This window comes from Apteryx mantelli, chromosome 1, assembly GCF_036417845.1.
Source record: "Apteryx mantelli isolate bAptMan1 chromosome 1, bAptMan1.hap1, whole genome shotgun sequence".
NCBI classification, from domain to species: Eukaryota; Metazoa; Chordata; class Aves; order Apterygiformes; family Apterygidae; genus Apteryx; species Apteryx mantelli.
The window spans coordinates 19,194,989-19,222,342 of NC_089978.1; the positions used below are offsets into that span (position 1 = coordinate 19,194,989).

Genomic DNA, 27,354 nt, shown 5'->3' on the forward strand with positions numbered 1-27,354 from the left:
AGTGTTGCTCATTAGCTTCATCAATCAACTGTGACATTTTGTTCTAATACTTTCTCCAAGAATGCTTGAAATTGAATACTGCTTAGTCTCGGATACATGGAAACAAGAATACCCTTCTGTACTGAGATGAGAAACTGAGCTCCAACCAGACAGGTGTCAGCTGTTGGTCTTTCAGCTGGTCCTGACAGTGGCTGCATCTGTTGGTGTAGGACAAAGCCACTTCTGAGCCAACACAAAGTACTTTGAACTTCAGTTTCACAGAACTTAGAAGTGACCCATTACTAACAGCCATTTCAGCAAGGGATCAGTTTCCCAGGTTGTGTTTCAAGTCTGAGAGGCCTATGCACTATAATCGCTAAAATGCATAATGACCTCTAAATGAGCACGTTGCGAGATCCATTGTTTTCACCAGGTATTTGAATAAACTGTTTTAATGGTGTTTGGGGGGTTGTTTTGGTTTTTTTTTTGACGTGTGTTGGGTGTGGGTTTTCTTCTTCTCTCTTTCTGTCCTCTACCTTGAGGTATTAATGCAATTAGGTAAAGTGCCAGTAGAAATGTATCCATTCCATGGAATAGGTTGGTAAGCAATACTTGCTAAGAGTTAATATAGCTTGACCTAACTGGGATTCTGGAGTTGGTTCTTTTTGTTCAATGCTTTGTTGTGCGTATGCTGGCAGGACTGTTGTGGACTTTCTTATTCTTGAGCTGTAGGTCCCTTAAACGATTTGATTATGGTCAAACTGAGTTGTGGCGGCTTTTTTTTTGGGGGGGGGGGGGCGGGAGGGAGCAGAGATGTGGAGAGAGTAATCATGTTCCACCCTCAAGCTGAGCTTGTTTCGTGGGAGATATTACAAATTTTACAGTATTTCAGTGTGAAGGTGGGGGGTTCTTGAACTACTAAAATAAAGTTTTAAAACTTAGGTATGCTGATGATGCTCTGTCTACTTTAACAGAAATACTTGGATCTCAGATCGTTCCAAAAGAGTGGCTGTGGGGAGCAAAGAATCAAAGAGTAATTCAGGTGGGGAGGGACCTCAGGATGTCTCTAGTCCAAACTCCTGCTCACAGCAGGGTCAGCTCTGAGGTCAGACCGAGTTGCTCAGGACTTGAACCAGCTGAGTCTTAAACTTCTGAAGACAGAGACTGGGCAACCTGTTCCAGTGCTTGGGTGCCCTAACGGAGGGAAAATGGGTTCTCCTTACATCCAGTGTGAACCTCTCCTGTTTGAACTTATGCCTATTGTCCTTTGTCCTCCTGCCATGTGCCACTGTGAAGAGCCTGGCTCCATCTTCTCGATGACCTCCCTGTAGGCACTGGGGGCTGCTGTCAGGTGCCCTCAAAGCTGTCTCTGCTCCAGGCTGAACAAGGCCCAGCTCCCCCAGCTTCTCCTCACAGGGAAAGTGCTCCAGTCCCAACCATGTCTGTGGCTCTCCCCTGAACTTACTCTAGTTTATTGATGGTTTTGGGGTATTGCTGGGGCCCCACACTGGATGTTAGGGCTTTGTTAATGTGGATCATCAGCCTATATTCTGCCTGCTTATCTTAATGGTGCCAATGATTTGTCTCTCAGCATGGTTATTATTTCTTTAGAATATGAACCTCTGAAATATTTGCAATATGCATTAGCAGGTCAGAAGAATCTTTTGCTTGCAAATAAATATTGTGAAGAAAACTACCTTGTTCTGTATTTTACTCTGCAAATATGTCAATTTATATACAAGTATTAAACAATACTTTTTTTTTTTCCTCTCAACTGTATCTGCAGCCTGCTTGAAGACAGACAGAGCAAACCCTCAGCTTCAGAGCAAGATGTGACTTTTAGGGCTTACTCTTGATTTCTTTCAGTCTGCAGTAACTGTTAACCTTTCAGATTGTGACTTTTTTAATGCTTGTTTTGCAACACTAATCAACCACAGGAATCCAAACAGTTAATGTTCATTTAAGGAAAGCTTTGTTTACATTTTTATATAGATCTTGTAATTGTATTGCTATCATATGTAATTGTATTGCTACTTATCCAGGAAAAGCTGCAGGTAGTTTTAGGATGGGAAACTCCTGTCTAGCTTAAGGAGAAAATGGATGAATCAATTTCCAAGGGATTGGAGGAGAGGGTGGAAGGAGAAGGGGATTGACTTGTGATATGGGATGAAATCCCTCAAGTTGAGGAACTCAGACATGTGGGAGATCTGAACTCAAGTCTTTGCTCTGTCATTGTCCATCTATAGCCTTAGAACTCGACTCTTTTGTCATCCCAAAGAGCAAACCTTAAACCTTGGCCCATAGAGGTTTTCAGTGGTGGATCTATCATTGGTGCAAGGGATTCCAAGGGTTCAACCACAGATAGCTAACAATCAAACCTACTGGTCTACAGGCTTACCGCAGTTGTCTGATTAAACTAAAAAGTATTTAAAAACTGCCTACAAAAGGAGAAAAGGGCAAGTCTTTTCCAAGTTCCTTCAGTGATAAAACGTGACTCTTTAGCTTGAAGTTGGAACATTTTCTTAGGATGTGAAAAACACAGATGCAAGTTCTTGGTCTGAGTGAAAGCATGTAAAAGTGCAGACACAGGTTTCCAGCATGCTAGCAGCCAGCAGGCTGTCCTCCATTGGACACCTTTCTGGCTTTGGAAATTCTGTTGTGAAACTGATATTTTCTGACAGAAATGGTTTTTCTGCAGGAAGGTAAATCTTGAGAAACTTTTTTTTTTTTGTCTCCATGAATACCTGACTGTTGTATACTTCTCAATTAAGGGCAAATCATATACCTTTGTTTTTTCTTTCAACAAGCTCACAAATGTTCTTTACCCTGGTTATCTCTCAACTATGGATGTTCCTCCCCTTTCCCCCCCCCCCCATTGTCTCTTCCTTTGCTTGCAAAGTCCACTTGTAGCATTTCTGTTCCACAGGCATCCAACTTAATGAAGAAACTCTTCTGGTATATCTTTTGTTAAGAAAATAGACTGTGAGCCAAGTCCTTCTGCCTGACCCCAAGTTCTTTTTTTCCAAGCACATCTAATGGCAATTGACTTGAAACTTTTCAGGCAAACTGTTCTGAAGAGGTGCAAATAAATGTAGTCTAAAGCTGTGCTTGCTGCTCTTACTTACTGACATGCTATATCAAGTTTGCTGGAAGTAAAATAGAGTAATGTTGGGTTTTCTTGTTTTGTTTTCAAAGAAATCGATTACATTTTGAGAGGAAAAGAAGTTGGTGGAAATCAGGTTTAGTGGCTCTACAATTCTATGAGTTGTTTAACTAACTCAGCTGTGACCAGCTCCCTGGTTTTAGAAGTGAATTCTAAGTAATTCAAGAATTTAAACAGTACTTTCTTCACAAAAAAAAGTTTATTAAACTCCCATGGAGGATCACTTATGGAGGTATATAGAAAAGAAAAATGCTGCCCTCCAGTCCTACTTGTTTGAGGGTGACTCTGTAGATTCTTGCTCTCTCATTCAACTTTCCAGTCTAGCATGGAAGTCAATACCTTAATGCTGTGTGTATGTGTGTCCACATGCATGAATTGTTGCAAGAATCACGGAGCATGGTGTTAACTTCTATCACTGTGAAGGCTGTCACCTGCTCAGATCAAAGCCTGTCTGCCAGGCATTTAAGTAAACTTCTTCTCTTCTGTGGGAACCAAGACAACAGTGTAGGCTCTGCATACTTTTGTTTGTTCTGAAAGCCTGGCTTCCAGGTAAAAAAGTTCTTGGTAGTCAGGTGGAACTTGATTGCTTTGTGCTCTAGTGAAGGAGACTGCTTTTGAGGTCATAACTCTTGAGGTCTTAGCTCTCTCTTAACCTGGTGATGGGCTAGCACTGTGCTGTAGACTAGCTGTTCAAGCTTGCAGGGTGAATGTCAGTTCCTCCCCAAGCTGGAGATCTTTGACTTTTATGGCTTCAGGACTTCAATCCTAGAGATGCTCTAATATTTAAACTTATTTTATTTTTAAATTTTATTACTTTATTTTTGTTTATTTCTTAAATAATTTAAAAGAAATTAAAAGGGAGAGTAGCAGGGTAACCTAATTTTGTGAGTAATTCCAAGGATGGGCTTTTAAAAAGATTCAAAATTCATACTTGTCATGCATTTTATGCTACTTAGTTATGTTTTTTGAGGGGGTGTGGGGGGAAGCAACCAATGGCCAGATTTCCAAAAACATAATTTGTTGGAGTCTAGCTTTCTGGGCAGGAGGCAGGTGTGGATGAACAGCAATGTTGGCTTATTAAAAGCTCCTGAAACAGTCTAGTTCTTAATAAGTATTCAAAAAACATTTTAAGAGCAGTAGTGAGCTACAGCCATTTGAAGGGAGGATGTTTTGAGGCTTCTATCACACCATGACTGGATGAGATGATTCTGGGGTTCACATAAGTGCAACGTCTTCCTTTTGGAGCAGTAGTGAAGGAACAGCAGCATTTTCAGCAAGGTCCTTGATCAGAGTCAGGAAGGAGCTGACCTCAGAGGCTGAGGCCAGCACACATTTTAGAAGGAGTTGATTTGACAGTTCCTGGCACTCTTGGTGTGTTCCTTACACTGCTGCCCTTATGGGTCAAAATATTGCAATGAAGCTTCTTTCGTTTAGGTTGATGCTAAAAAGCTGAGACTCAGCCGTGGGAATCTTTCACAAGCTCTGTCTTTTGAACAGCGAATTATTGGACTGGAGAAGGGGAACCGGTTACATCCCCTCCAGTTTTTGCCTGTCTCCCATGCTCCCTGTGCTTGCTGTTGTCTGAGACATATCAAAAGTATCAGGAGCCTGTCTACTGTGTTCATTAATGATACAGAGTTTGATGTGAGCATCCCTCTGCCCTTGCAAGCAGGTGTCACTGCAGCCAGCACCAATTACAGCTGTATTCAGGGGACAGCAACATGATTCAGCCAGTCAAAAACAATATAAATGAATGAAGCTTTCACAGTTCAGAGATTATATATTTTTAGCAAGCTGTATGTGTATGTGATGAAATCCAACAAGATGGCTGCATTTTTTCTAAACTTAAATGCTTGTTCTGTTCCTGTCAGCAAGCAACAGCATAATGTAAAACTTGCACATAACAAAAGAGAAAGAAAATGAGAACTAGGGAGGGTAAAAAGACTTTTATTCCAGCAGTGCTGATGGGTCCTGCAAAAGAAGATAGGGTTGAATTTGTTTCTTAGATTTATAGCTTTCCTTTATATAATGAAAGTGGTCAGATTTTGAAAGCATATTCTATGCTGTGTGAGTGAAAAATGGACTAGTTTCTCAAGAGTGTGGTGCTCATTCAAGCTTTCATGTGTGGTTGATGCTAGTACAGAAATTGAAAGTGTGGTCTTGTTCTTTTTAAGTATGGAAACTGTCCAATAGCCAACATGTGTAACAATGCTCTGGTTTCTGGCAGAAAATGGAAGATATTTTATCACCTTTTACAGTATAAGTATGGTAATCTGAAGTCTGCATCTCTATTTCAATATTGCTCATATATGAATACTCTGTTTTAAAACCGGCAGTAAAGAAAAGAAGCAGCTGGGGAAAGTCTGTAGTGCATGGGCAGGGTTATATTTATACGGTTTCTCACTGAATTTTTTGCATTCCTCTCCTCTACTTAAACTTAATGGTAATTATAACAAAAATTAACTCAAGGACTCCAGTTCTCAGAACTGATGGGCAACCTGGTCAACTATATCTGTCTTAAAACATCAAACATACTGCTTCATCAAGTTTGTCACCAGGAAAGTTTTGTTTAACTGACATATTGGGTCCTGATTTAAGTCAGTATAGGATAATAGTTCTTTGCTTACATGTGTCTTTTACCCAGGATATCCAAGTACTGTTACAAATTCTGAAAAATGGAGGGCTTAATCTGAGAGCTGAATGTCTCTTGAGATTGCCATTTGGAAGCTGCTGTGAACCACCCTGCTCCTTTAAGGAGTGCTTGAAACAGCTTGAAGCAAAATCCAGGCATTCTCACTTAATTCTGTGCTCTTAATCAAACTTTAGATTTTCAGAAGAGATACATGGATGGCCAAAGTATGTGCTTAGGCTGAGGAGTGTAAACAAATTCAGCCTTTTGTTTTTACTGGCATGAGTATTCTTCAATACTTGAAACCTCTCCCACGTATTTCTTAAGATCAGCTTTCAAACTTGCAGAAATGCAGAGTACCTCTTTTTCCCTATTAGTAAATACATTTTGATTCTGTTTCTACAGCACTGGTATCTTCTGCAAAGAAGAGGCTCTCGGTGATCAATTTATTACAGTTCCGGTAACACAAGCAAAACTGTCATCATGAAACACTTCCTAAGGTAACTCTTCTGCATGTTTTTGAAGTGTTAAATGTTTATTTTTATACTGCAGTGACTTAGATGTTTTAGCTATTACCAATAGCATGGAAGGTGTGAACCAGTTCATACTAGGTTACTTTCTACTCACCTAGATACACTATTTAATTAAAGCTGTTTCAAAATGACAGTTCTAATTTAAAATCTCCTTTTCAGTTCTTCACAGGAACAAAACGCAGGAACTGTCATATGGGATGGGGTCAGAGATCCATCAAATCAGCAGCAAATCTCTGGTGTCTGATGTGTCAGGGGAAAATAGGAGAAACGCAGTAATGTTGAACAGTGCTTACAAAATGCTTTTCCCCCTTTCGCTTGTCATGTGCTGCTTATGAAAGTAGAGAAGGAGAAGGGGCAATGTTTGGAGTAAATGTGCAAACCTTTTTGGTTTTTTGTTGTGGGTGGGGTTTGGGGTTTTTTTTGTTTTGGTTTTTTTTTGAGATTATGCTCCATTTTAGGAGAAATGTCTAACTATTACTTGCTCCTGTGTATGACTTACAGTTGTTCTCTATAAACCAGGGGTAATAAAGGGGACCTGCGGAGGCCAACTTCAGGTGCAGAAAGCTAATGTCCTCTTTGTTCTGTAGTCAGTGGAGAGAGTTAACATCCCTAGAAACTAATACAGATCAAGAGCTTAATTTGTGTATAAGCCAGAGCAATCATATTATGTCTGGATGGGAAAGACCTTTTCAAGAGAGCTGAAACATATGCTTCTGTATAGAGCATCTGTCACTGTCTTTTTCTTTCCTCAGCTGTTTATAGTAAAGAATTTCATATGCACTATGATATTAGTATTGTTATCTCTAGGTTGATTGTCCATAATGACTTTATTGCCTGGCTAGCCTTGCCCCAGATGTTTCTGTGGGGGCGTTACAGCCCTACTTTGGGTCAGTTTCTTCAGGTATCATCTTCAACTGAATGCACAAAGACTCTGTAAGCAGGATATACACAACTTAAACTTAAAGCAATTATTTATTTATTTGCTAGCACACACAAAAGAGCTGGGATTTAATGAGCCATTAGGCTAAGCATTACCTGATAAGGCATCAGTCAGGAGGAAAAGGCTTGGCCCCTGCAGTGCCATGCAGAGATCTTCCATGGTCCTAAGTCTTCCACCAGCTCCACCAACACTGATCCAATGACCTGATGGTTCACAAGGAGCCTAACTTAACCTCATTGGGGTGGTTTTTTTCCCCTCTACAATTTTATAACTTCCCATGCTGGAGTCTTCCTTCTTGAATCCTTGAGTTGCTAATAATTTCCATCTCAGCAGTCCTACCTCTGTAATTTTTACCTTCCTTTCTCTGTACAGACCTTCTCAGCAGCCTGAGCCAAGGCTATGCAGCTGTACCATATGGGATCTGGGGCATGAAACCCAGATAAACAGGCCTCTAAACAACTGTGTGTGAGGTGAAAGCTTACAACTGGGTTTACAGAGAGCATTACAGCTTCCCCTCCTAGATGGCCTGATATCTTTGCATCATGGTGTAGCTTTGCTTCCTCCATGGGGAGAAGCTGAACTGCTGACAACTTCTAACCTGCCTGCTCCTTCCTCACTGTAGTAAACGCTTTACTTCTCCCTTTAAACTGTCAATTCTGCCTTCCTTCGGTTGTCCTGGCCCCCTTGGTGTTGTTTTCCATGTTGGATAGAGTGCTGTTTTGAATATTTAAATTCCTGTGGCTCTCCTGAGGAAACTACATCCACTTATTTTCATATTCTGAAGACAATGAATCTTAAAGGCTTTGAGGAGAAGTCTTGATGGCATTAGCTTTCCCTAAGTAGCCAAGGTAGCCAAGCCTCTGACAAACAGTTGATTATCTGAAAATCACGTTCTAGGACTTTGTCTTTCATGGGAAGTCAAATATTCTGAATGCAGAGCAAAAAGTAAAATTAGGAAAAAAGTACAGAACACCTCAGATAGGGAAATAGTGTTGAAGTGGAGAACTCGTTCTGTTCAGTTACAAGCATCTGGATTTCTTCTTTTATATTCATCCTTCAGGATGGGACTGATTGGAGTATTATATTCAATTTCTTTTATTTTATGAATACATAAGAAATCTGAGGAGATTAAGAAATAAACTTTGGTCATCTTTGAAGAGCACTTACTGGGGAAAGTAAGTTCTGTTGCATACCTCTGAATGTGGTTGCAGGTTAGTGTGATAGTGAAAAAGCAATTAAATTAGGAGCTGCAGGGAGATCCAGGTGCAAGACAAGGATATTTAGCCTCCCAACTTGGAGGACAGCTGGAAACTAAACAATTACACATCTTCTGTCCCCAGCGTTTGTCTGTTACCAGCAGCAGCAGCCCAGGAGCTTGCTAAAATTGACCTTCACTGTTCATCAGTCAAATGCATGGCCAAATGCAGTTTATTGGTGACAAGAGCACTGGTCAGTGGCATAGTGTTTTCTGTTGCACAACAGGGAGTAGACACTGGACTGGCGACTGGTTCATGAAACATCCCTGTTATCCATTTTCCTCCTTGGATAAGAAGAAAAAGTGAAGGAACTAACTTGTTCCTGTAAATATGCCTGCCAATAGTACATCCTAGAACAACAGGGCAGGATAAAAATTGCAAGGGTAATAAGCATGAGAGTTGGGGCTTCAAAATAGCTGCGGGGAACTTCATCTTGAGGAATGGAGACTATGCAGATGATGGAAGCTGTCCCAGTGATAATTCTGAAGGATGATATGGAATGAGGGACTGTAAACAGGAATTAGAGGTTCTGACAAAGTAATGTTGCATAAATGTAGACTCAGTGGTATGAACTTTTATTTCCTTCAGTTGAGACTTATCATATAGCTATTTCTTGTCTTTAAAGGTAGAACAGAAAAGGAACTTGAAAGGGCAAAATACAGTTGTGTTAAATCACTGGGTTGATACCACAGCAGTTTCCGGTAGCCAAACTAGTTCAGATGTTTTTGCACAGTTCTTCATTGTACTGTGTGGATAAGATTACCTCTGTGCTTAAAACCAGTTCAGTTAAGTCTACATGAGCTGCAAGTGATCTTGTTGACTGCAGCATAGAAAATCTCATGAGACAGATGAGGCGAGCTGAGCTTTCACTTGTAAGATTAAGATAAACTCAACTGCTCAATCTGAGTAGTGGCAGTAGGGTACTATAGCAGCTTTGTGCAACAGATATATGCACCTGGAGAGCCCAGGAGGATTTTCAACAGTGACTTTCAAATCCAGGTTGTTGTAAGAGAAGGCTCTTGCCTGTAGGCAGACCGACCACTCATCATTAACCTTTGCTTGTGAACTGGAGGCTTGCTGTAGTCCCTGCTGCTACTATCAAAGGGCAAGTCTGCATATGTTGCATCAGGGCGCTCTCACTGCTACTGGGGTTTGTCTTCTAAACAAAACACTGCAGACATGAATACAGGTAATGAGGAATTAGTGTAATTTGCATGGTGTTTTTTTTTCCCCTGTACCTACTACTCATCTGTTGTTAGACTGTCGACAAGGCTTCTTATAATCAGCTTAAAATCTCCTGTCTCTTTTTCTTTCTTCATCTGCAGATGGCCTGTTTAGTCTTCCTTACCCACAGAACTGCTGAGGTGTGAAGGGACCTCTGCAGGTCATCTGGTCCAACTCCCCTGCTCAAAGCAGGGTCAGCTGGAACCCATGTCCAGTTGGGTTTTGAATATCTCCACAGGTGGAGACTCCACAAACTCTCTGGCCAACCTGTTCTAGTGCTCAATCACCCTCAAAGTGTTTTAATATGTTCAGGCAGAATTTCCTGTTTCAGTTTGTGCCCATTGCCTCTTGCCCTGTTACTGGGCACCACTAAGAAGAGTCTGGCTCCATCTTTACTCCCCAAATTAGGCATTTATATACAGTGATAAGATCACCCCGAGTCTTCCCTTCTCCAGGCTAAAAAGTCTCAGCTCTCTCAGACTCTCCTTGCATGTCAGGTGCTCCAGTCCCTTAATCCTCTTTGTGGCCCTTTGCTGGACTTGCTGCAGCAGGTCCATATGTCTCTTATACTAGGGAGCTCAGCACTGGAAACTGCACTCCAGGTGTGGCCTCACCAGGGCTGAGGAGAAGAGAAGGATCACCTCCCACAAGGTGATCCACAAATATGTGGAGCTTTAAGGGCCTCCCATGAAAGGAAGTGGAAAAAGTAAAACAATTTGAACAGTGGCTACTCTTCCACAACTGCAGCAATTGCTTAGTTTTGCATAAGTGACACTTGTGCATTCTCATATTCAAAAGAAGGCAATAAGAAGACATAGACTTTCATGCCATTAACAACACTGGATTAAATATTTTTTGCATGAAGGTGATGAATTTGTTTCTAATAGAGCAACAGTTAAGAACCAAAAATTCCTTTAAAGATGTAGCGCATAATAGGATATATATTTTTACTTGAGTTTTCGGGGGTTTGGGGGGGAGGGTTGTTTTGGTTTGGGGTTTTGGGGGGGTTGGGTGCCCCCCCCCCCAAGATATCCTCTCAGAGGTGGTCTTTACACATTACAAAATGACTTCACTCTGAGGATACCTATCTTCGCTGACAGTCACCATCTGTACTCTAACTGGAAAAGGAAATCACAAGTGTAAAAGTTTTTCTTTTTTGTTGCTGTTTTTTAAAGTGGTTCATAGTACTTTTCTAACACAAAGTTCAGTCATTAAATGAGACCGTAACTAAAAAGATAGGAGAGATGTGGTGCCAGACAGTAAGACTAACTTTATTAAACTGAAGTCCTAAAGCACTTGAATGATTAGACAACAAAAGTTCTAAGCAAGTAATAACTAAAGCTGCTTATGCATCCATCTCAATCCACATTACTTCCTATGTTCCTGCCTTTCCCAGCACTGTACAGCATATCTGAAGAGCTAAGAAAGTGGGCTGTGTTTACACCAAGGGTAACTAGTTTGAAATCCAGGTTCTTACAAGAATATCACTTTTAGACCTGGGGATCCATAATGTAGCAGAAGTTAATCTCTACCTTTTTGTTTACATATTTTCAATAGCTGCTGCTTTCCAGTGGAAAGAAATCTTTAATCAGTCAATCCAGTAATTGGAATAATTCTAAATCCCCAGATCTAGGGCAGTGCTTTTGACTAATAATCTGCATGCCCAATAATGCACAGGACTCTTCTTCCTAATTATGCTCATACCTCTAATCCAAGGCCATATCTAAAGGAAAACAGTTGTTCTGGGTTTCTTGTCTCTTCCAGTGTGACTTCCACCTTGCTCTCATTTGAATTATTCCTAAGGTTTGATATATTACTTCTGAAATAATAAAAATGTTTCTTTATGAAACACTTAATCCTCCAACGCTCTTTTGTAAGTAGGTTTTAAGGAATCTGTCAGTGATACTTCCATTTTGATTTTAACTTATTCGTCTTAAAAATCTTAAATAATAACTTGGAGAACCAACTGTAGCAGACACTTGATTTTTCTTCAGTAAAGCTTAGAAACTTGACACCTTCTCTTGATCTACTGCAAAACAGTCTCTAAGCAGTAGCAGATTCTAAGCGTACGGTTCTGTCTAACTGAAGTCACATCAGATAAAATGTAAATCAAGCAATTTGAAAGCAAGAAATGTGAAAGCAAGGAATGCTTTTTTTAAAAACTACTGTCTTCTTTAGTTGCTATGGTGACTTGCTTCTGTGTCTAAGTGGATAGATAAATTTGATTTCAAATTTCAGTTGTCATATGTATGGAAAGGCATAGAATGTTTTTATTTATTTTAAAGGAGCTAAGAGCAGGCTTGTGTGCATGTCAGGAATGATGATTTGTACAGCACTTCATGGTTGACCCTGTATACAAAATAAGTTACAGAAGCCAGTCAAGTTAATTAGTTCCTAATAGTGTAGTGTCACATTCAGCTATTTGGTCATGTTGTCATCCACAGCTAACATGTGTGCTTGATTTCTCAAGCCATAATTGGAATTCTCAGTAAGGAATATTGATGCAAACACTAAGCAGGGGCAAAATGATTACCCGTATGTCTCATGATGGCTGTGACATTTTCTTCACTGAATTGAATATGTCCTTAAAGAAAAATACAGTTGCATTTCTTGTATCTATAAAACATTAAATGGGACACTCGGGAAAGAAAAAGATGTTTATGTAGATCCAGTGAATTTTGGGAGAAGCGGGTCTAGCTCTAAGTTGAGCTATTGGGGTTTTGGGCATCTAGTTTAAGCTTTCATTTTACCCTAGGTATTTCTTCAGTCTGTTACTGTCTCTGAAAATACTAAGGTCCAAAACTATCTGGTTAAAAAAAAATAAGCATTTTTGTTAGTTTCAAAAAAATTGCACAGAATTCAGCCCTACTCCCTTTCATATCAATATAATACCAGGTGTTGTGTTATACATACTTCTGGCTATTTTTGGCAAGTATACCTTGCACAGGAATGACCTTCACTGAAGTGTTAGACAGCTTTGGAAACCTATTGATATCCTTTGCTTCTGTCTGTTTATAGTGCAGAAGACCAGCTGAAGTCAGTAACACTTGAATAAAATGAAAATGTGATGTCATGCTGTCAGAAATGTGAATTCAAATGACCACAATCTGCCATTCCCATCATACTGTCCCAACAGCAGTTGTGCTAGTGGAGAGCACATATTGAGACCTCTTATTAAGGAAACACTTTCATCCTTCTGTATTCAGCATCAGAGTAAAAATCAATATGCTGAGTTATCTCAGCTTCTTGCTGCCTTATGCTTTCTTATCAGAGTCAGACCAGCATGTGCCGTGGAGAATGGCAGTGCTGTGACTGCAGCAATGGTGCTCCTACTTTATGTTCTTCTGGCTCTACATTGATCTGGGTATTGCGGGGATCTTCAAATTTGTAGGACCCACTTCCTCCTTTCTCTCCTCTCTTATGGAAGAGAGCCCTCGAGAATCTCTGCTGAGCCATGTTATTGATAATATAGGTCAATGGCCTTTTTGGTTTTGCAGTATTGCTGCATTCCTGATAGGGCTTGCAAGGTACTACCTACCAAATTCCTTTGTCAGTTGAAGCTGCTCTTGGTAGAAGATTAAAGTCAAGAAGTCCACCAAAAGAGAAGTAGGATGACACACAGTAAGGAAGATGTATAAGAGTTGGAAAGTAGAAGAGCAAGGAAGAAAGATGTGAAATAAATGCATGTACCAACCCTTAATTGGCCTTTGCTAATTGCACAGGAAAAAAAAATGTCAAGTTTCTGTGTAACTTCAGGCTGCTGTGGTAGTAAGTTTTAGCATTGGATAATATTTCACAAGTCTTTTCCAGACATGCAAGCAAGGATGCACTCATTTCAGAACATATGTTCCTCATCTTGGAACCCAAGTAACAAGTACATTCTGCTGTAGCTTTGACCTCAGAGTTCAGTGACTTTTTTTGTCAGTGAAATCGGCAAAACTATACTGAGTTGCCCTGGCGTTTCTCTGGAACTAGCAGGTAGCTTCCTATGTTCAAGTGTTTGGCATCAATGATTAGGAGTTTTCAAGTGTAACTCCTCAGAGGGAGGATGGATGCATGTGTCTGCACTCATACAGCATCCTCATCAAGGGAACTTACTGTTAATTAGGCCTATGCACTTTAGCATCTTATTATACAGGTTTTTTTCTTTGTTCTTCCTGAATAAATGGTAATACAAACTCTTGTAATACATTCTGCGTGCATTAACACAAATCTGCAGGTCTGTACAGTTGCATGTAACACAGGAGGACAAGGAGCTTGTATTGGGACAGGGAAGAGTAGGGTGCAAGTCCCTCAGGAACATCTTAATTTCTGTTATACTTCTGTTCTTGAAGCTCACCTGAGGAAATGAAGTATTGCTGTTCACTCCCTCTTAGAAACTATGTGACTACACAAATCGCTAGTGAAGCACACTCCGTTTTCTGTGCCAAGAAAACTTAAAGACAAGCAGGAAAAAAGCCAATAACACAGAAGTAGTCTGATAGGACGAAGGTTTGGAATCCAATCCTAAAACAAACTAAAAGTTAATGCTACTCTGCTGTAGTCAGGTACGTGTTTTTATGCAACATCCATAAGGGTTCTTTTTAATGATATGCAGTGCTTTGTTTTGTAGCTGCTGGTGTGTTTGCTTTGCTCAAGTGAACTGAAATGCATAGCTACTAAAATAAAACCTATCTTATTTAATCAGTAGTATGCTTTTATTACAGGACTTCTGCAAGCAAGAGTTCCCTTTTCTAAAGAACAACCCCTTTGAAAACAAACTTGCAAAAAATTTTATGCCATTCATGTTATAAGCAGAAGACTTCAACTGTCATAAACTTAAGATGGATGAGTAGTAGAAAACTGCAGGTATCCACAGAGGAAAACTTCCTTCTCTAAGCTACCTAGTCAAAACTAGTGTTTATTTGCTTTATTAGTAATAGCTTGCTAAGTATATTTTGGTGACTCGTATACCTAGTGTTTCTCTGTGCTATAGTGACACTTTTTAGTAGATATTTTTACTAGTTACTTTGTGCAAACCACAACTGAAGCAAAACTTTGATGGTGAATGTTGTTGCAACCATGGAAGATCAGAGCTCTCTATTTAGCATTTTTCTTTGATTTGCAAAGCTATCGTTTGAACCTAAAGATAGTAACTGAATATAATTCTAAGGTACTTAACTTTTAAACTGGGGATTTTTCCATGTCTCATGACTTGGTAAGAAACCAGGTTCTGTGGAACAGAATGGATTGTGATGTTTCAGCCCTAGAGGTAATTAAGACTAGGCATGAACTCTCTTAAAGGAGTTGTGGTGTTTGTAGGAGTAATTTTGTTCACTGGAAGTAAACCTTTTCAGATGAGCGGTTAACATGAAGTTAAGCGAGCCTTTCCTCCCTTTTCATGTGAATGAACTCTCTGGGTAACAAATTGCTTTAATAATGACCTGATTTTTGGAAATAAAGCAGAAAGCCATCTTTAACTTGTTCTAAAAATGTGTGATGAAAACCCAGAACTCTGTTTCATCATGCTCCAGATTCCAGTTTGGCATTAATCTCTTGTGTTCACTTCTCTGGACCTTCAGCCTGAGTAAGGAGCTGGGGTGTACTGAGGAGTCTGAGGGGTTTCTGTGAGTTCTGTTTTGATTCTTCTTTGGATGTTGGGTCTTAGTTGAGTTCGTTGTGCTTGATATCAGATTTCTACTGGAAAAGCTGAAATACCCTGTGTTAGCCTGTGTTTTTTCAAGCCACTGTTAAAGGCTGCAGGTAGTTGGCTCTGTATGAGACAACTTTGTTTGTCGTAACTGACTTACACTTCTGGCTGTTAGAAGAAATAAAGAATGGCTTGGCTGATGATGGAGTTGCCTCCTGATAACTGATCTTATTCTTAATACTCTAGTTGATTGCCTGCTGTAAAGCCTGCGCAAATTCTTTGTGGTGGTGTGTTCTGGGCATATTGGGGTGGGGGAGAAGCTCCAGCTATTTCACTGTCAGCCACTGAAACTTATTTGCCTATCTAAGATTTGATTCAAATGTGAGAGTGAATCCTCATTCTTAGGTTTTTGCTTTCTATCTAAAATAGAGGCTTTCTGTTGCATAAGGACAAGGGGGTTGCCTACATGCAGGCATTCAGGAATGTTAAGCAAATTAACTAAAAGTGTGAAGATAAAGTGGATGCTTTGAAAGCATGTTAAATCCTTGTGTGGATGCTCTCTGTTTAGACATAAAGTGGCTTTACTTCCCTTAGCTTAATTCCCTTTCAAAAGGGATTAAGCTAAAGCAAAGTAATGCAGATTAAACTCCTGTGTGGACATTAACATGACTTATCTTCCCTTTCCTGAACGTCCCCTTACAAACATGCCCTTTAGGAACAGTTATGAAGTAATGGAGCTCTTCTAGCTTTATTAAAGCTATGCTGATTAGAGTATCTGGCATCCAGTGTTTCGGAATAGCCAACGCACTTCACTAAAAATGATAATATGAAGTCTCTGAACAAATTTTTTTTTTCACATGCTGTTGACACTTGCAAAGACAATAAATTAATATGATGAATGCACATGCATATGTATATACACAAAGACTTAAAACATAATGAGCTGAGTTATTTTTGACCATTAAACAACAAGCTCATGTATCAAAGTTGTACTGATGTTCCCATTATCAGGTCTGTGAGGTCTTTGTAATTTACCTATTCTGAGATGTGGTTCTGGCCCCAAGGGCTCTTGGTGCTTCTTGCTCCCTCTCATGTCCTGGTGCCCTCAGTAGGGGGTTGACAGTCAGCTAACATGGAAGGGTCTGCTCCTTCGTAGCTAGAGAAACAAGAAAGCTAAATTGTGTGTCCAAATAAGTTATAGCCCATGAATCTGTTTGGGGTGTGACAGGTAATTGGGGTAGTGTGTGGTGTGTGGGCTTTGGTAGCAGCTGCAACACTGACAAACTTCAAAATAGAACATGTCTAGGTGTGTGGCGTTCCCAGGCTTTCTGAGGATCGTGGGATAAACCAGGCTGGGCAGGACCCCAGAAGGTCTATAGTTCAACATCATGTTTACAGCAGGGTTATCTCTGAGGTCGGACCAGGGCTTTGTCCATTTGGTCTTGAAAACTGCTGCTGCTCCATCCTCAAAGTCCTGTGTAAAAGCTGACCTTGGGAAGAACTGGTTTTCCTCAGGACAGATATTGAAGCCCTTGTTTAAGGGGAGGAGCTATTCTTTTCTTTGCTGGGACTATTCATTTTTAGGGTTCTAGGGCTGGTGTTGGGATTTGTGTTTGTCAGGATAACCACCGCTTTGTTTGGAAGAGCTGGGTGCCAAGGCAAAGCTAAGGAAGGTGGAACGTGTTGGCTCCACACATATCCTCTACAGCTGCCATAACTGGATGATCTGGGCTTTCTCTTCATGCAGTCCTGTTTCCCAAAAGCATTACCAAGAGGCATACAGCCTGTTATTCTAAGGCTTTTGTTCCCTTTCTAGAAATACTCTTCTCGGAACTCTTGAGTTGATTCATTTTGTGTTTCTGGCTCTGACTTTTTGTGTGTGGTTTTTCACTGGGCAAGATTGAAAAGCATGATTTAACACATCAGAATAAACTTTAGCAAAGTGAATGCTGCTTTTGCTTTAAAGATGCCATGAGGCAATGAGAATTTAGGGGAAGGAAGTATTTTTCTGTCGGGGGGGTGGCCTTGTCAAAACAATCTCCGCTCAAGTCTCTTATTTTCAGGCTTCTTTCTTCTTGACAGGATGTTTGTTCAGGTGTGCCTGTACTTCTACTGTAAATGCTTGTGGCGCTGTCTGAAATTCGTGGTCAGGAAATTAACAGGACGGTGTGAGCTGCAAAGGATCTGTTACAATACTAAGCCTGGAGCTGCCAGAACTATGAAAATAGGTAACTGCAAAATACTCAGGTTTTTGCATGCCTTTATGCATTTCCGCATGTGCTAATAATGGGATGACTTCACTTTTAAGAATTTTAGTGTTAAATGAATCCAGTAGAAATTTAGCTTAACTGACACACTGCTTTCAATCTTTTAACAGAGGCATCGCTGAAGGGTTCAAAAAGTAAGGTGAGTGAAATATCTCATAATTCACCTTTTCTATACCAGTCGTGGTGTTCAGTCTGCTGTGTGCTCACTCCCAAAAATCACTTTAAGGTTTGATACAACCTCACATTAAAGAACATCCTCTACCGAGGACAGTTCAGTGACTGCACTAACAGGTGATCTTGCAGAACTGGGGAGTGTTTCCTGTCCTCCGCGGGTTGGCACTCTGTGGGCCTTGATGGGATCGAGGGGGCAACAGGCCATGGCAGAGAAGAGAAGAGTGATCTTGTTTTATAATTCAGGATTTCTTGGGTCAATTCCTAATCCTATTTTAGAACTCTTGTATTCTGCAGTCAGTCACTTAAGCACCACACACCTCTGTATCTCTGTAAAGCAAGGATAATGCGAGTGAAGACAGCGGTACCTAGACAATCAAAATAACTTTTCCCTGCCTTCCTTTAGAGTACATTAATGAAAAATAGCCTCTCTTACTTCATCCTTTCACTGTAGCACTGGTTGTGTTAACCTAAATGCTTCTTAATAATCAGAAGCAAAGCACCTGTAAATTAAACAGTAAATAGTATAAATTAAAAAGTGTCTTTCAGCCATTCATTTCTTTGGCATGAGAATCGGTGTTATTGGAAGGCAGACCTCAGCAGTAGCAAAAATGATGTCACGTAGCTCATAGTTCAGTATGGTACTTCCAAATTTTGGTTTTAGCATGAATAGAAAGGCAGAATATTATTTTAAAAGTCTGCATTTAGGAAATTCAGAGACTGGTTTAATTTTGAGACATCGCCAGAAAGTTCAACTTCTTTTAACTTCTTTGAAGGCATGTGGGTGTGGGGTTTTTTTTGGTTTTGGGGTGTGTTTTTTGTGTGTGTGGTGGGTTTTTTTCAGGGGGGGGTTGTTGTTGTTGTGGTTTGGGTGTGTGTGTGGTTTGTTGTTGTTGTTGGTTTGTTGGGTGTTTGTGGGGTTTTTTTGTTTGTTTTTTTGTTTTTTGTTTTTTTTTTTTTGAATAATGAACTCTCAGGGTCATCTCTACAAGGCAATAACTTGCAAGAGGAAGGAAAAATGTTTTGCTGTGTTACTGCAGTGTGTCTGGAGTGTGTGCCAAACGAAGGCTAGCAGCTCCAGTGTAACTGGGTGGTTGGTCTGAAGCTAGTTTCTTGACCAAAGGCCTCAGTGTTGATCATCTTCATTGGCAGCTGCCATAGAAATGCACTGGAAAAAGTATGGGAATGGAAAAGTGATTTGAATTCTCATGAAGGGGTAGTGCTCTGAAACTAGTCAGTAGGGTTGAATAAAATGCAATAGTGAGTTGGATCTTTTGGGCTGTTAACCTAGAAGCTTTCAGGTATCATGTTTACTATTGTTAACTTCTATTGAATAACAGTTTCCATAAGAATTAATGTATGTTTAAAACCTCTTTTTAGCGGCTGCAAACTTCAGTAAGTGTTCACCCTGATGCTATTGAAAAAACTATAGATGACATCATGGAGCTGAAAAGGATCAATCCAGATATAAATCCACAGTAAGTTTGTGTCTTCCTTATGAGACAAATAGCAATTATTGATTTCTTTAGTGCCTTAATCCATGGAGAATGGGTTCTCCATAGCTATTTTGGTACTCAGTTTGAAGATGAATTTATTTCTCAGTATAAAAACACAAGTTAAGCTTTGCTGTCAGAAAGCTGATAGCAAAATGAATTATTTCTTATGGCAACAGTAATAGGCATGAAGTCCTGAGTCTCTTTATCTAGCTGCTTCCTGAATCTTGCTGTCTTAGTATATTGTTTGTACATTGATTTATGGGGGCAACTTCCCCAAGGATGAAATACCACCAATGCAGGTGGTTGTGGCAGTGAAAGTGATGCCTTCTTAGCAAGGCCATAGACAGTCTATTAGGCAGGGAAGAAATTGTCACATCATAACTGATAGAAACCATGTATTAGTTCACATTTTTTAAAACCCCTTTGAATTATCCAAGCAAAAGTAAACAATACAACGCAGTGAAACCACTATGACCTTGTAGCATGAAAAGAGTAAGAAGTGACTAACTTTTAATTTAAAACTTAATTAACTTAACATTAAACTTTTAAATTAAAAAGCTGACATTTCAAGAGTAAGTAGTAATATTTTTGTTTTCTTCTTAGGCCCCAACTTGAGGCAAGAGTTGGAATGTGAAAGGTGGTGCTGCATGCATAGAAAAAACTCTGCTACCAAATTGCTCCTTATTTCAAATTGATTATAATTCTGCTATTCTTTAATCATCTGGACTGAAGTTTTCCATGTGAGGCATTTATTTTTATACCAAATTCTTAGGGAGAAATTTCAGTTACAGCAGGTCAGCTATTTCTTTAGTCAGGATTAACCAAAATGCATTAGTCTGTCTGCTTTTAAACACCAGAAAACCCACATCTGGATGTCTTGTTCCTGGCTGTCCCTTGTTCCTGGCTGTCCCTTGCGTAGGAGAGACTTAATCTCCTGGGGTAAGGACAAGGGGACGTGTGTCATGCTATACGTGTTTCTGCAAATTTGTATGCAGTCATTTTTGTTAATGTAGCATCTTTGCAGAGCTGAACTAGCATCCTGGGGATGTTTGCACTGAGCTAGCCTGCTGTTCTTGCAGGCTATGGTAGCTGCTGTGACCTGAAGAGAAGGAGGCACTGGAGTAGTTTCACCTTATTTATGCATTTAGGATAACCCTATGCATGCTCAACGGAGGGATAACACTATGTATATTCAGTGGAGGGAGAAAGTAGGATAAATAAACAGGTGGTGACATGTACGGTCCCGTTAGCTATGGAAGGAGGCTGTGAAACACTCCAAGTTTTAGACTTGTCTCCATCTCGCTGAGCATCTGAGCTGTGTGGGGTAGGTGTGGGTGTGCTGGCCCATGCAGGCTGTTCACATGCTCTAAGAACTGCTGCCGCTGGCAGAGATGGTGGGGAGGAGAAGCGGGGCCATGGCTGCTCACCCAGCTCCTCGGCCTGGCACTACTGGGAAGGAGAGAAGCGAGCAGAGGGTTAATGAAAAGCAGTGTGGGGAAAATGGCTTTTTCCATGCTAAAACATTGTATGGACTTTTGACTGGTTTTAGATAGAAAGTGCGAGGATGGCTTTTTTGTGTATGTTCTACAGTTTGGAACTTAATTCTTTTTATATAATTGCGCTTTTTTTTTTTTCTGCCTATGGTGTTCTGCTCTAAATTACTTGGAGGTTATTGTGTGTAGTTAAAAACATTATGGCTGTGGCGTAGTGATGCGTTACAGCAATTTGCATGCAGTCTTGTCAGGCATTTCAGCTTTCTTTCTAATGCAACCTTTCTGTAAAACTGTAGGGTATAACAAGTGAAGCATGTAAACACCGAAAGAGGGAAGACGCTGCTTAAGACATTCTAAAAGGGTTATAGCCACAAAAAATAGCATGAAACTGCAGCAAGAAAAAATGGCCTGATGATGACATCTCTTATTCTGTGAATTAATCTCAAAAAAATAAGCAGTGAGAATCCTTCTGCTCAGAAAGCTTAACAGTATTATAGAATGAACAAAATATTTTAGTATACAAAGCAAAACAGATGAAGTGTCTAGGCAGCTTAATATCAGTGCAGCCTGTGTTCTGCAGAGTAATGAGAATAAAGATCTAACTGTGCTCTCAGAATTCATAGTAGACCTTCTGATAATTTCAGACATTAAAAGTTTAAAAGCACTTATTCCCATAAATACACAAATACTCATAGGAATTTGTATGAGAAGCAAAAAGCTTGGCAGTTGTATACTATATAACTAGTATTTAATATTATAAAATCTTACAGTGACTTATGTGTTTTTAGGTTAACTTAAAGCACTGGAAGCCACATGGTAGGGGTTTTTTAATAATGCATCAGGAATTTTAAAAGTTGATCTGCATTATAATGAAAAAAGCCATTTGGGGAATTCTTAGCATGTGAGGCACCAAAAAAAAAAAAAACTGGGGACAGATCTGTGAACTATATTGCTTCAGGTTTTTGACTTTACGTGGGCTTTGTGACATGGAAACTAAATGGGTAGCTTTAGCTTTTTTTAGTTCTGGTCTCAAGGTGTTGTTTGAGAAGCTGCCATTTGAATGAGGGGAAAAATTCAGTGAAGTGCTTGTAGCAGGCCTTCAGAGTTTCTGTGTAGAGTCATAAGCCTTTAATAAGTGAAAGAATTCACTGCTCAAATAAATAAATCCAGATCTTTCTCAAAGAAAGCCACTAAGTGATAAGTCTGTACAATTCACAAGACCGTGTTTAATGTAATATTGATCTTTGGAAAGTCTCTTATAGTAACTATACTGTTAAGCTATTAATTCACTGATGAAACATTACTCCTGTGAATTAAATGGGTATGTGCAGTGTAGTGGTGTTGCATGGCTGCAGATTGAGTTGATTCTCTTCCTCCTCCCACCCTTTTAGGCTGGGGGTGTCTCTTCAGGCCTGCCTGCTGCAGATTGTGGGGTACCGAAATCTGGTTGCGGAGGTTGAAAAGCTGCGCAGAGAGCCGTATGATTCAGAGAATCCACAACATGAAGAAATGCTTCTGAAGGTAGGTGCTTAAGACAGACATACAGGGAGTCCTCTAAACTTGCCAACCCTAATAGTCTGGTTTGTAAAACTCTTAAAATGTTCACAGATGTTTTCACCTTCCTCCATCATGCACCTGTTTTAAGGTTAGCCTATACAGAATACTAACGTAGTGCATGGGGGAAGTGGCTCATTCTTCAGCTGATGAATGCGTGCCACTTAGAGCTTGTTGTCAGTTGGACTAGGTGCAGGTACTGAGCATCTATTTCTCACTGCAGGTAATGGCTCTACATGATTAGATCTGGGAAAACAGCAATGCATCCTACTTCAGAAAACCTTTCTTGAGGATAAGAGTGTTTTTCTCTTTTAATTGGAGTAAATATTTTCTTCCTCAGTTTCCTGTATTTTTGAAGGCATTTTCCATGTATCCCAATGGCAGGCCTCTAGCTTTCATCACGTGGGATGTAGGGGTGGGAGATGATGTAACATATGTGTTTATACTTACCAAATATATTTTCAAATTAAAATAAAATGAAACCATTCTTTATCTAATACATGAACAAGGATGAAATCCATACCAATTGGGTCTTACTTCATACTTTGAAAAACTGCGCATTGAAGTAGATAAAAGTATTTTTGAGGAAGGTGATCTTAAAACCACAAATAGAGACACAGCTGGAGAGCTCTCATGTTAGAAAGAAGTTGAGGACAGAATAAAGGGGAGGGAAAATAGTCTAGTAACAAGTACCCACATTTCTTCTGATGCTTTTTCTGATCATAGCTAGTGCTTCAGAGAAATGGCTGGAAGCATTAAATAGGTAGTGATATACTAGCCTATCTAAAAAGAAAGCACTCTCTTGCAGAATTTTTGAAGGTCTTATAATAAACAAACCTGTTTTTTTTTTTTTTCTTGACCAAAAATATCAAAAGCTTTAAACGCTTCCTTGCCTTCCACCCACACCCACCTTCTCTGTTTTGTTTGTTTTTACAGCACATGATGATGCTGTCTCCCACAATGACTTACAACATAGCGCCTTACACAGGTTATAGCGGGGAACTTCTGCAAAGTTTACGTTGGCTACTTGCACTACCAGACGCTTCTAAAAATTCCACTGAGCGCTTTATATAAGCACTTACTGATGCAAATAATTATTAAAAAAGATGTCTCAAGCACCTGTAGGTGTCTAGAGAGCTGTGCTTAAGGCTGGCTCCTGTACATACCTAGAATTGCTACAGGCATGGCTAGAATGATTATTGCCAGGTCTCTATTTTTTTTCCCCCAAAGAAACCTAATTTACTACATCTCTTCAGACCATCCCAGCAAACTCTAATACTTAATACTAAGTACTGCATGTTGAGACTTATAGATCCCCTTATTTATTTTAAGGCACTAGCAGCCCCCGAGGGTGCATTGATCCCCTGACAGTCAGACAGCCCTGCAGGAAAGTGGGGGTCTGGCTGAGGGGGGCTGTGGTCCAGGGCTGCCGCTGGAGCAGATCCATGCTCTGAGCAGTAGACAGGACCGGACAGGCTCCTTCTGCTGGACTCCTGCCACTGTGCAGCCAAAAAGCAAAATTCTGGGGCTAGAGCGGGGCTTACGTAAAAGGGCACTCAGATTTGCCTAGTGAGGAAGCCTGCATCTGGAGGGCAAGCGTTGTAGGTCCCAGCCTAGGATTTTGGACCCTGAAAATATGAGGTAGGTGGCTGCAGCTCTACTGTGAGCCCTTGGCTCCAGGAAAGGATTCCCAAAGGTACAAGGCCCCTGTGCCGCCTGGAGAGCGGGAGGTGGGACCTGTGGGCAGGCGTCGTGGGCACGGAGGAGGGTAGCGTTGCGGGAGGTGTCCAGAGCAGGCCCTGGCGTCCTTTCCCTGACACCCACTCTCTGCCGAGCAGTCCTGGTTCCTAAACGTTCCTGAAAATGGCACTTAGGATGTATAATCGCATAAGCACTTTAAAAGCGTCACTGAATGAGAACAAAAGCAGAGTGGAAATTGAGTGTGGGAGTGGGGTTTTTTTGAGGAGAGATTAAACAGTTCAGCTTACGTGGTAAAATTCTTAATGTTAAAAAAGGATAGCAATATCTTCATCTGCCTCCAATATTATCTGTGTATTAGGCACTTGTTTACAGCGTGCTCTTTGCTTTTGCAAGTTCTCATGTCAAACAAACTGTCCCAGGGTTTGATCTGGTTTCTAGGCCATGCTGGGGAAGAATAGGCTGGCTGGCTTTCATTGCTTCTAGATACTCTGCTAAGTGATCTCTGCAATGGGTAATTCGTATTCTTAATGTTTATCGTTATTCATGTTTACCAGGAGGGCATTTTATGAATGAGATAAAGATTAGCTTAACGTGACTGAACTGGTGAATAATACTGTATTTACTGTTAACGGGTGAATAAGAAAGAAATAGTAAATGTAATCTAACGCACAATGCTTTATGCAGCTTGTTAAAGCTAAAATCTTTAAAAGTTTTAGCCTCCCTAAATCACTTACTTTAATATAGTTTCTGGGGTGTTTGTGTGTGAAATGTTAATACAGGTCTTTCCCCTTGGTAGGCTTTTTTTCCTTATAAGTGTGTTTCTTGAGACACTACTCACCAATACTAATACTCACCAATGTCTGAGGAACACCTGATTACCTAATACACTTTAGAAAGGGTGAATTTGTGCTGTGGCATGTATGCAGATAGATATGTATTTCTCAGACATGACAGTTTAGGCTGCTTTTAGATGCTTAGCAACATGATATTTAAGCACTAAAGTCACTGGGCCAGTGCAGCTAAGTAGATTTACTCCAGCTGAAGATCTGGCTTGTTAAATCACTTTTTTTTTCTGTTGTTGCTGTGAGATCAACGAATGATTCACCCCTTAGTAAAACATGAAGGTGAAAAGTGCTATTCTGTGGATTTTTTTTTTTTCTTTTTATGTTCTCTGATTTGCTTTTCAGCACTGTGGTAGCCAAGTCAGCACTCGCAATTTGAAATCATTCTAGAGACTTGCAAAAGATGCCGAAGAAAAGATTGCCGCAGAGCCTAAGGGAATTGAGTGCTGATTGCCTGCCACCCTGTCAGTGATTTACTACAAAAGTCCAGCCCACTCCTGATTCTGTGCTTATGGAGGCAGATTCTAGTTTGATGCATAAAGCATGAATAAAACAAGTCCGTGTGCAAAACTCTGCAACAGTTGTAGATAAGGTCAGAAGGGCCTTAGGGCTGTAGCTGAAACATCTGCAACATTCAAGAGTGGTTTGGGATCTCCCCTACCCCCAGAAATTGCATTTGTTCATATATGCTGGTTGCTGGAATAGCAATGCAATTATGTGACATGAGAACTTATTTGATTTAAAAAGAAGAGAAGGTCATATTAATGTGAAGTTTAATCATATTCTACCTGTAACATTCCTAGTTATGGAAATGTTTGAAGCCCAATTCACCGTTGAAAGCTCGGATTTCGAAGCAGTGGTGTGAAATTGGTTTCCAAGGTGATGATCCTAAAACAGACTTCAGAGGGATGGGTCTCCTGGGCTTATATAACTTGGTGTAAGTATGTTTGTTTATAGATGTACTTGTGTCTGAAGTTGTGAAAAGCAGCATCGTGTGCGGATTCTTCTTAGCAAGTCTGTAGGACTAAATTCTAAGCATTAGGGACTCCATCCCAAAAAATGAAAAAGGAATTATTTTCCATCACAATTTTTTTCCTCTGGAGGGTATCTTCTCTCAGTATTCCTCACTTAACTGGCTTGTACAGCTTGCTAAGCCCTTTTTAGCTGTTCTGTGAAAGTTAGCACTCTCTTCCCACAGGTAAAAGGCTAAAAAATATTTTCACCAATATTTAGATGTCTAAACAAAATACCCGAAAGTGTGCTGGTGGGAGATTTATATTACTGCTCAGCTTTCTTCTTTTGAAATTTCATTCTGAATTCCTAGGCAAAATGTTTGAAATACAGCCACTGATGGTAGACTTCTGTAGCTGGATTAGTTCCTCAGTTTCTTTCGATACTCAAAACTAAGCAGTGAGTTTAAATAACTATCCCTTTCTGCCTCACTTACACCAGATATTTAGTATCATATCTGTGATTAGTAATTTAGGAATAGATTGGTATATGTGATCTGTTCTTTTCTCCAGCACTTGTATCTACTACAGATATTTATATAACTTGGGGAGAGGTTCTTTTACTAAATGTTTCTATGTGGGGGGAGGGGGGATATTTTCTGCTCTTACAGGTTGAAGGACATAAAAATTCGTTGACTCTCTGCATGTCACTTTATAGCAAAGCTCAGTTAAGGATCTGGACTCTTGACTCTGTTTTGAACTTCCGTTGGAGACAAATCCCTACCATTTATTTTATTCTTTAATCTCTGTGATGACTCATTTTGGTTAACAAATCTGCCAGACTGAGAAGTCTGAACTGCTTTATCTTGAGCTCAGCAGCCAATGTGCTCTAGCAATAAGAAACTGGTCTTCTACAGACTGTGTAGAAAGGGAAAACACACATCCCTTAACAAGTTATAGGATTGCACTCATAATTTGAGGCTGGGCTGCTTCTATCTTTCATTTTGGAGGGGCTGAAGAGTAGTTTAATGAATTCAACATGTTAAATGTTGCTCATATTGTCTAACATGCTAGTGACCCTTTAAAGGGCTGGGCATGGTGTGTGTGAATATCTCATTATGACCCAAAAACAATTTTGTTGTCCATCTTTAACAATTGACCCTAAATGTACGTATCTGCAGGTATTTTGCTGAATGGGACACTGGGATAGCTCAGCAAGTTCTTTCTGATTCTCTTCAGCCTAAATACAGGTAATGCTTGAGGCTAGAAAAAAGTAGCTAATTATCTAATGCTGTGTGGACTGGTGTTTTAGGGTAGGGGCTGTTTTTTGTTTTATTGGGCATTGCCACATGCTGTCTGTTTCCAAGTATTGATCTTGAAAGCTAATCAGATGCAGGAGGCAAATTTATATACTGAATCATATTGTGTTAACTATTTTAATGAACTTCTAATTTCAAGTGATTTTATTTTTTTATTTACCTTTCTTTTAATTCTTTTGTCTTTTCATAATGAAGGGAAGTCACTAAG

The 27,354-nt window shown here is 40.0% G+C and overlaps 1 protein-coding gene across 1 annotated transcript in view; it reads left to right on the top strand.

Moving 5' to 3' along the window:
* The first annotated feature begins 6,247 nt into the window (after window positions 1-6,247).
* The window catches only part of ELMOD1 (ELMO domain containing 1), a 30,179-nt gene continuing 9,072 nt past the window's right edge, over window positions 6,248-27,354 (top strand). The window contains exons 1-7 of the mRNA XM_067289641.1: window positions 6,248-6,271; window positions 17,436-17,581; window positions 17,731-17,759; window positions 19,172-19,269; window positions 22,172-22,301; window positions 25,681-25,814; window positions 27,009-27,077. Coding sequence (XP_067145742.1) covers window positions 6,255-6,271; window positions 17,436-17,581; window positions 17,731-17,759; window positions 19,172-19,269; window positions 22,172-22,301; window positions 25,681-25,814; window positions 27,009-27,077 — 623 coding nt within the window. The 5' untranslated portion in view covers window positions 6,248-6,254. The remainder of the gene's footprint in view (window positions 6,272-17,435; window positions 17,582-17,730; window positions 17,760-19,171; window positions 19,270-22,171; window positions 22,302-25,680; window positions 25,815-27,008; window positions 27,078-27,354) is intronic.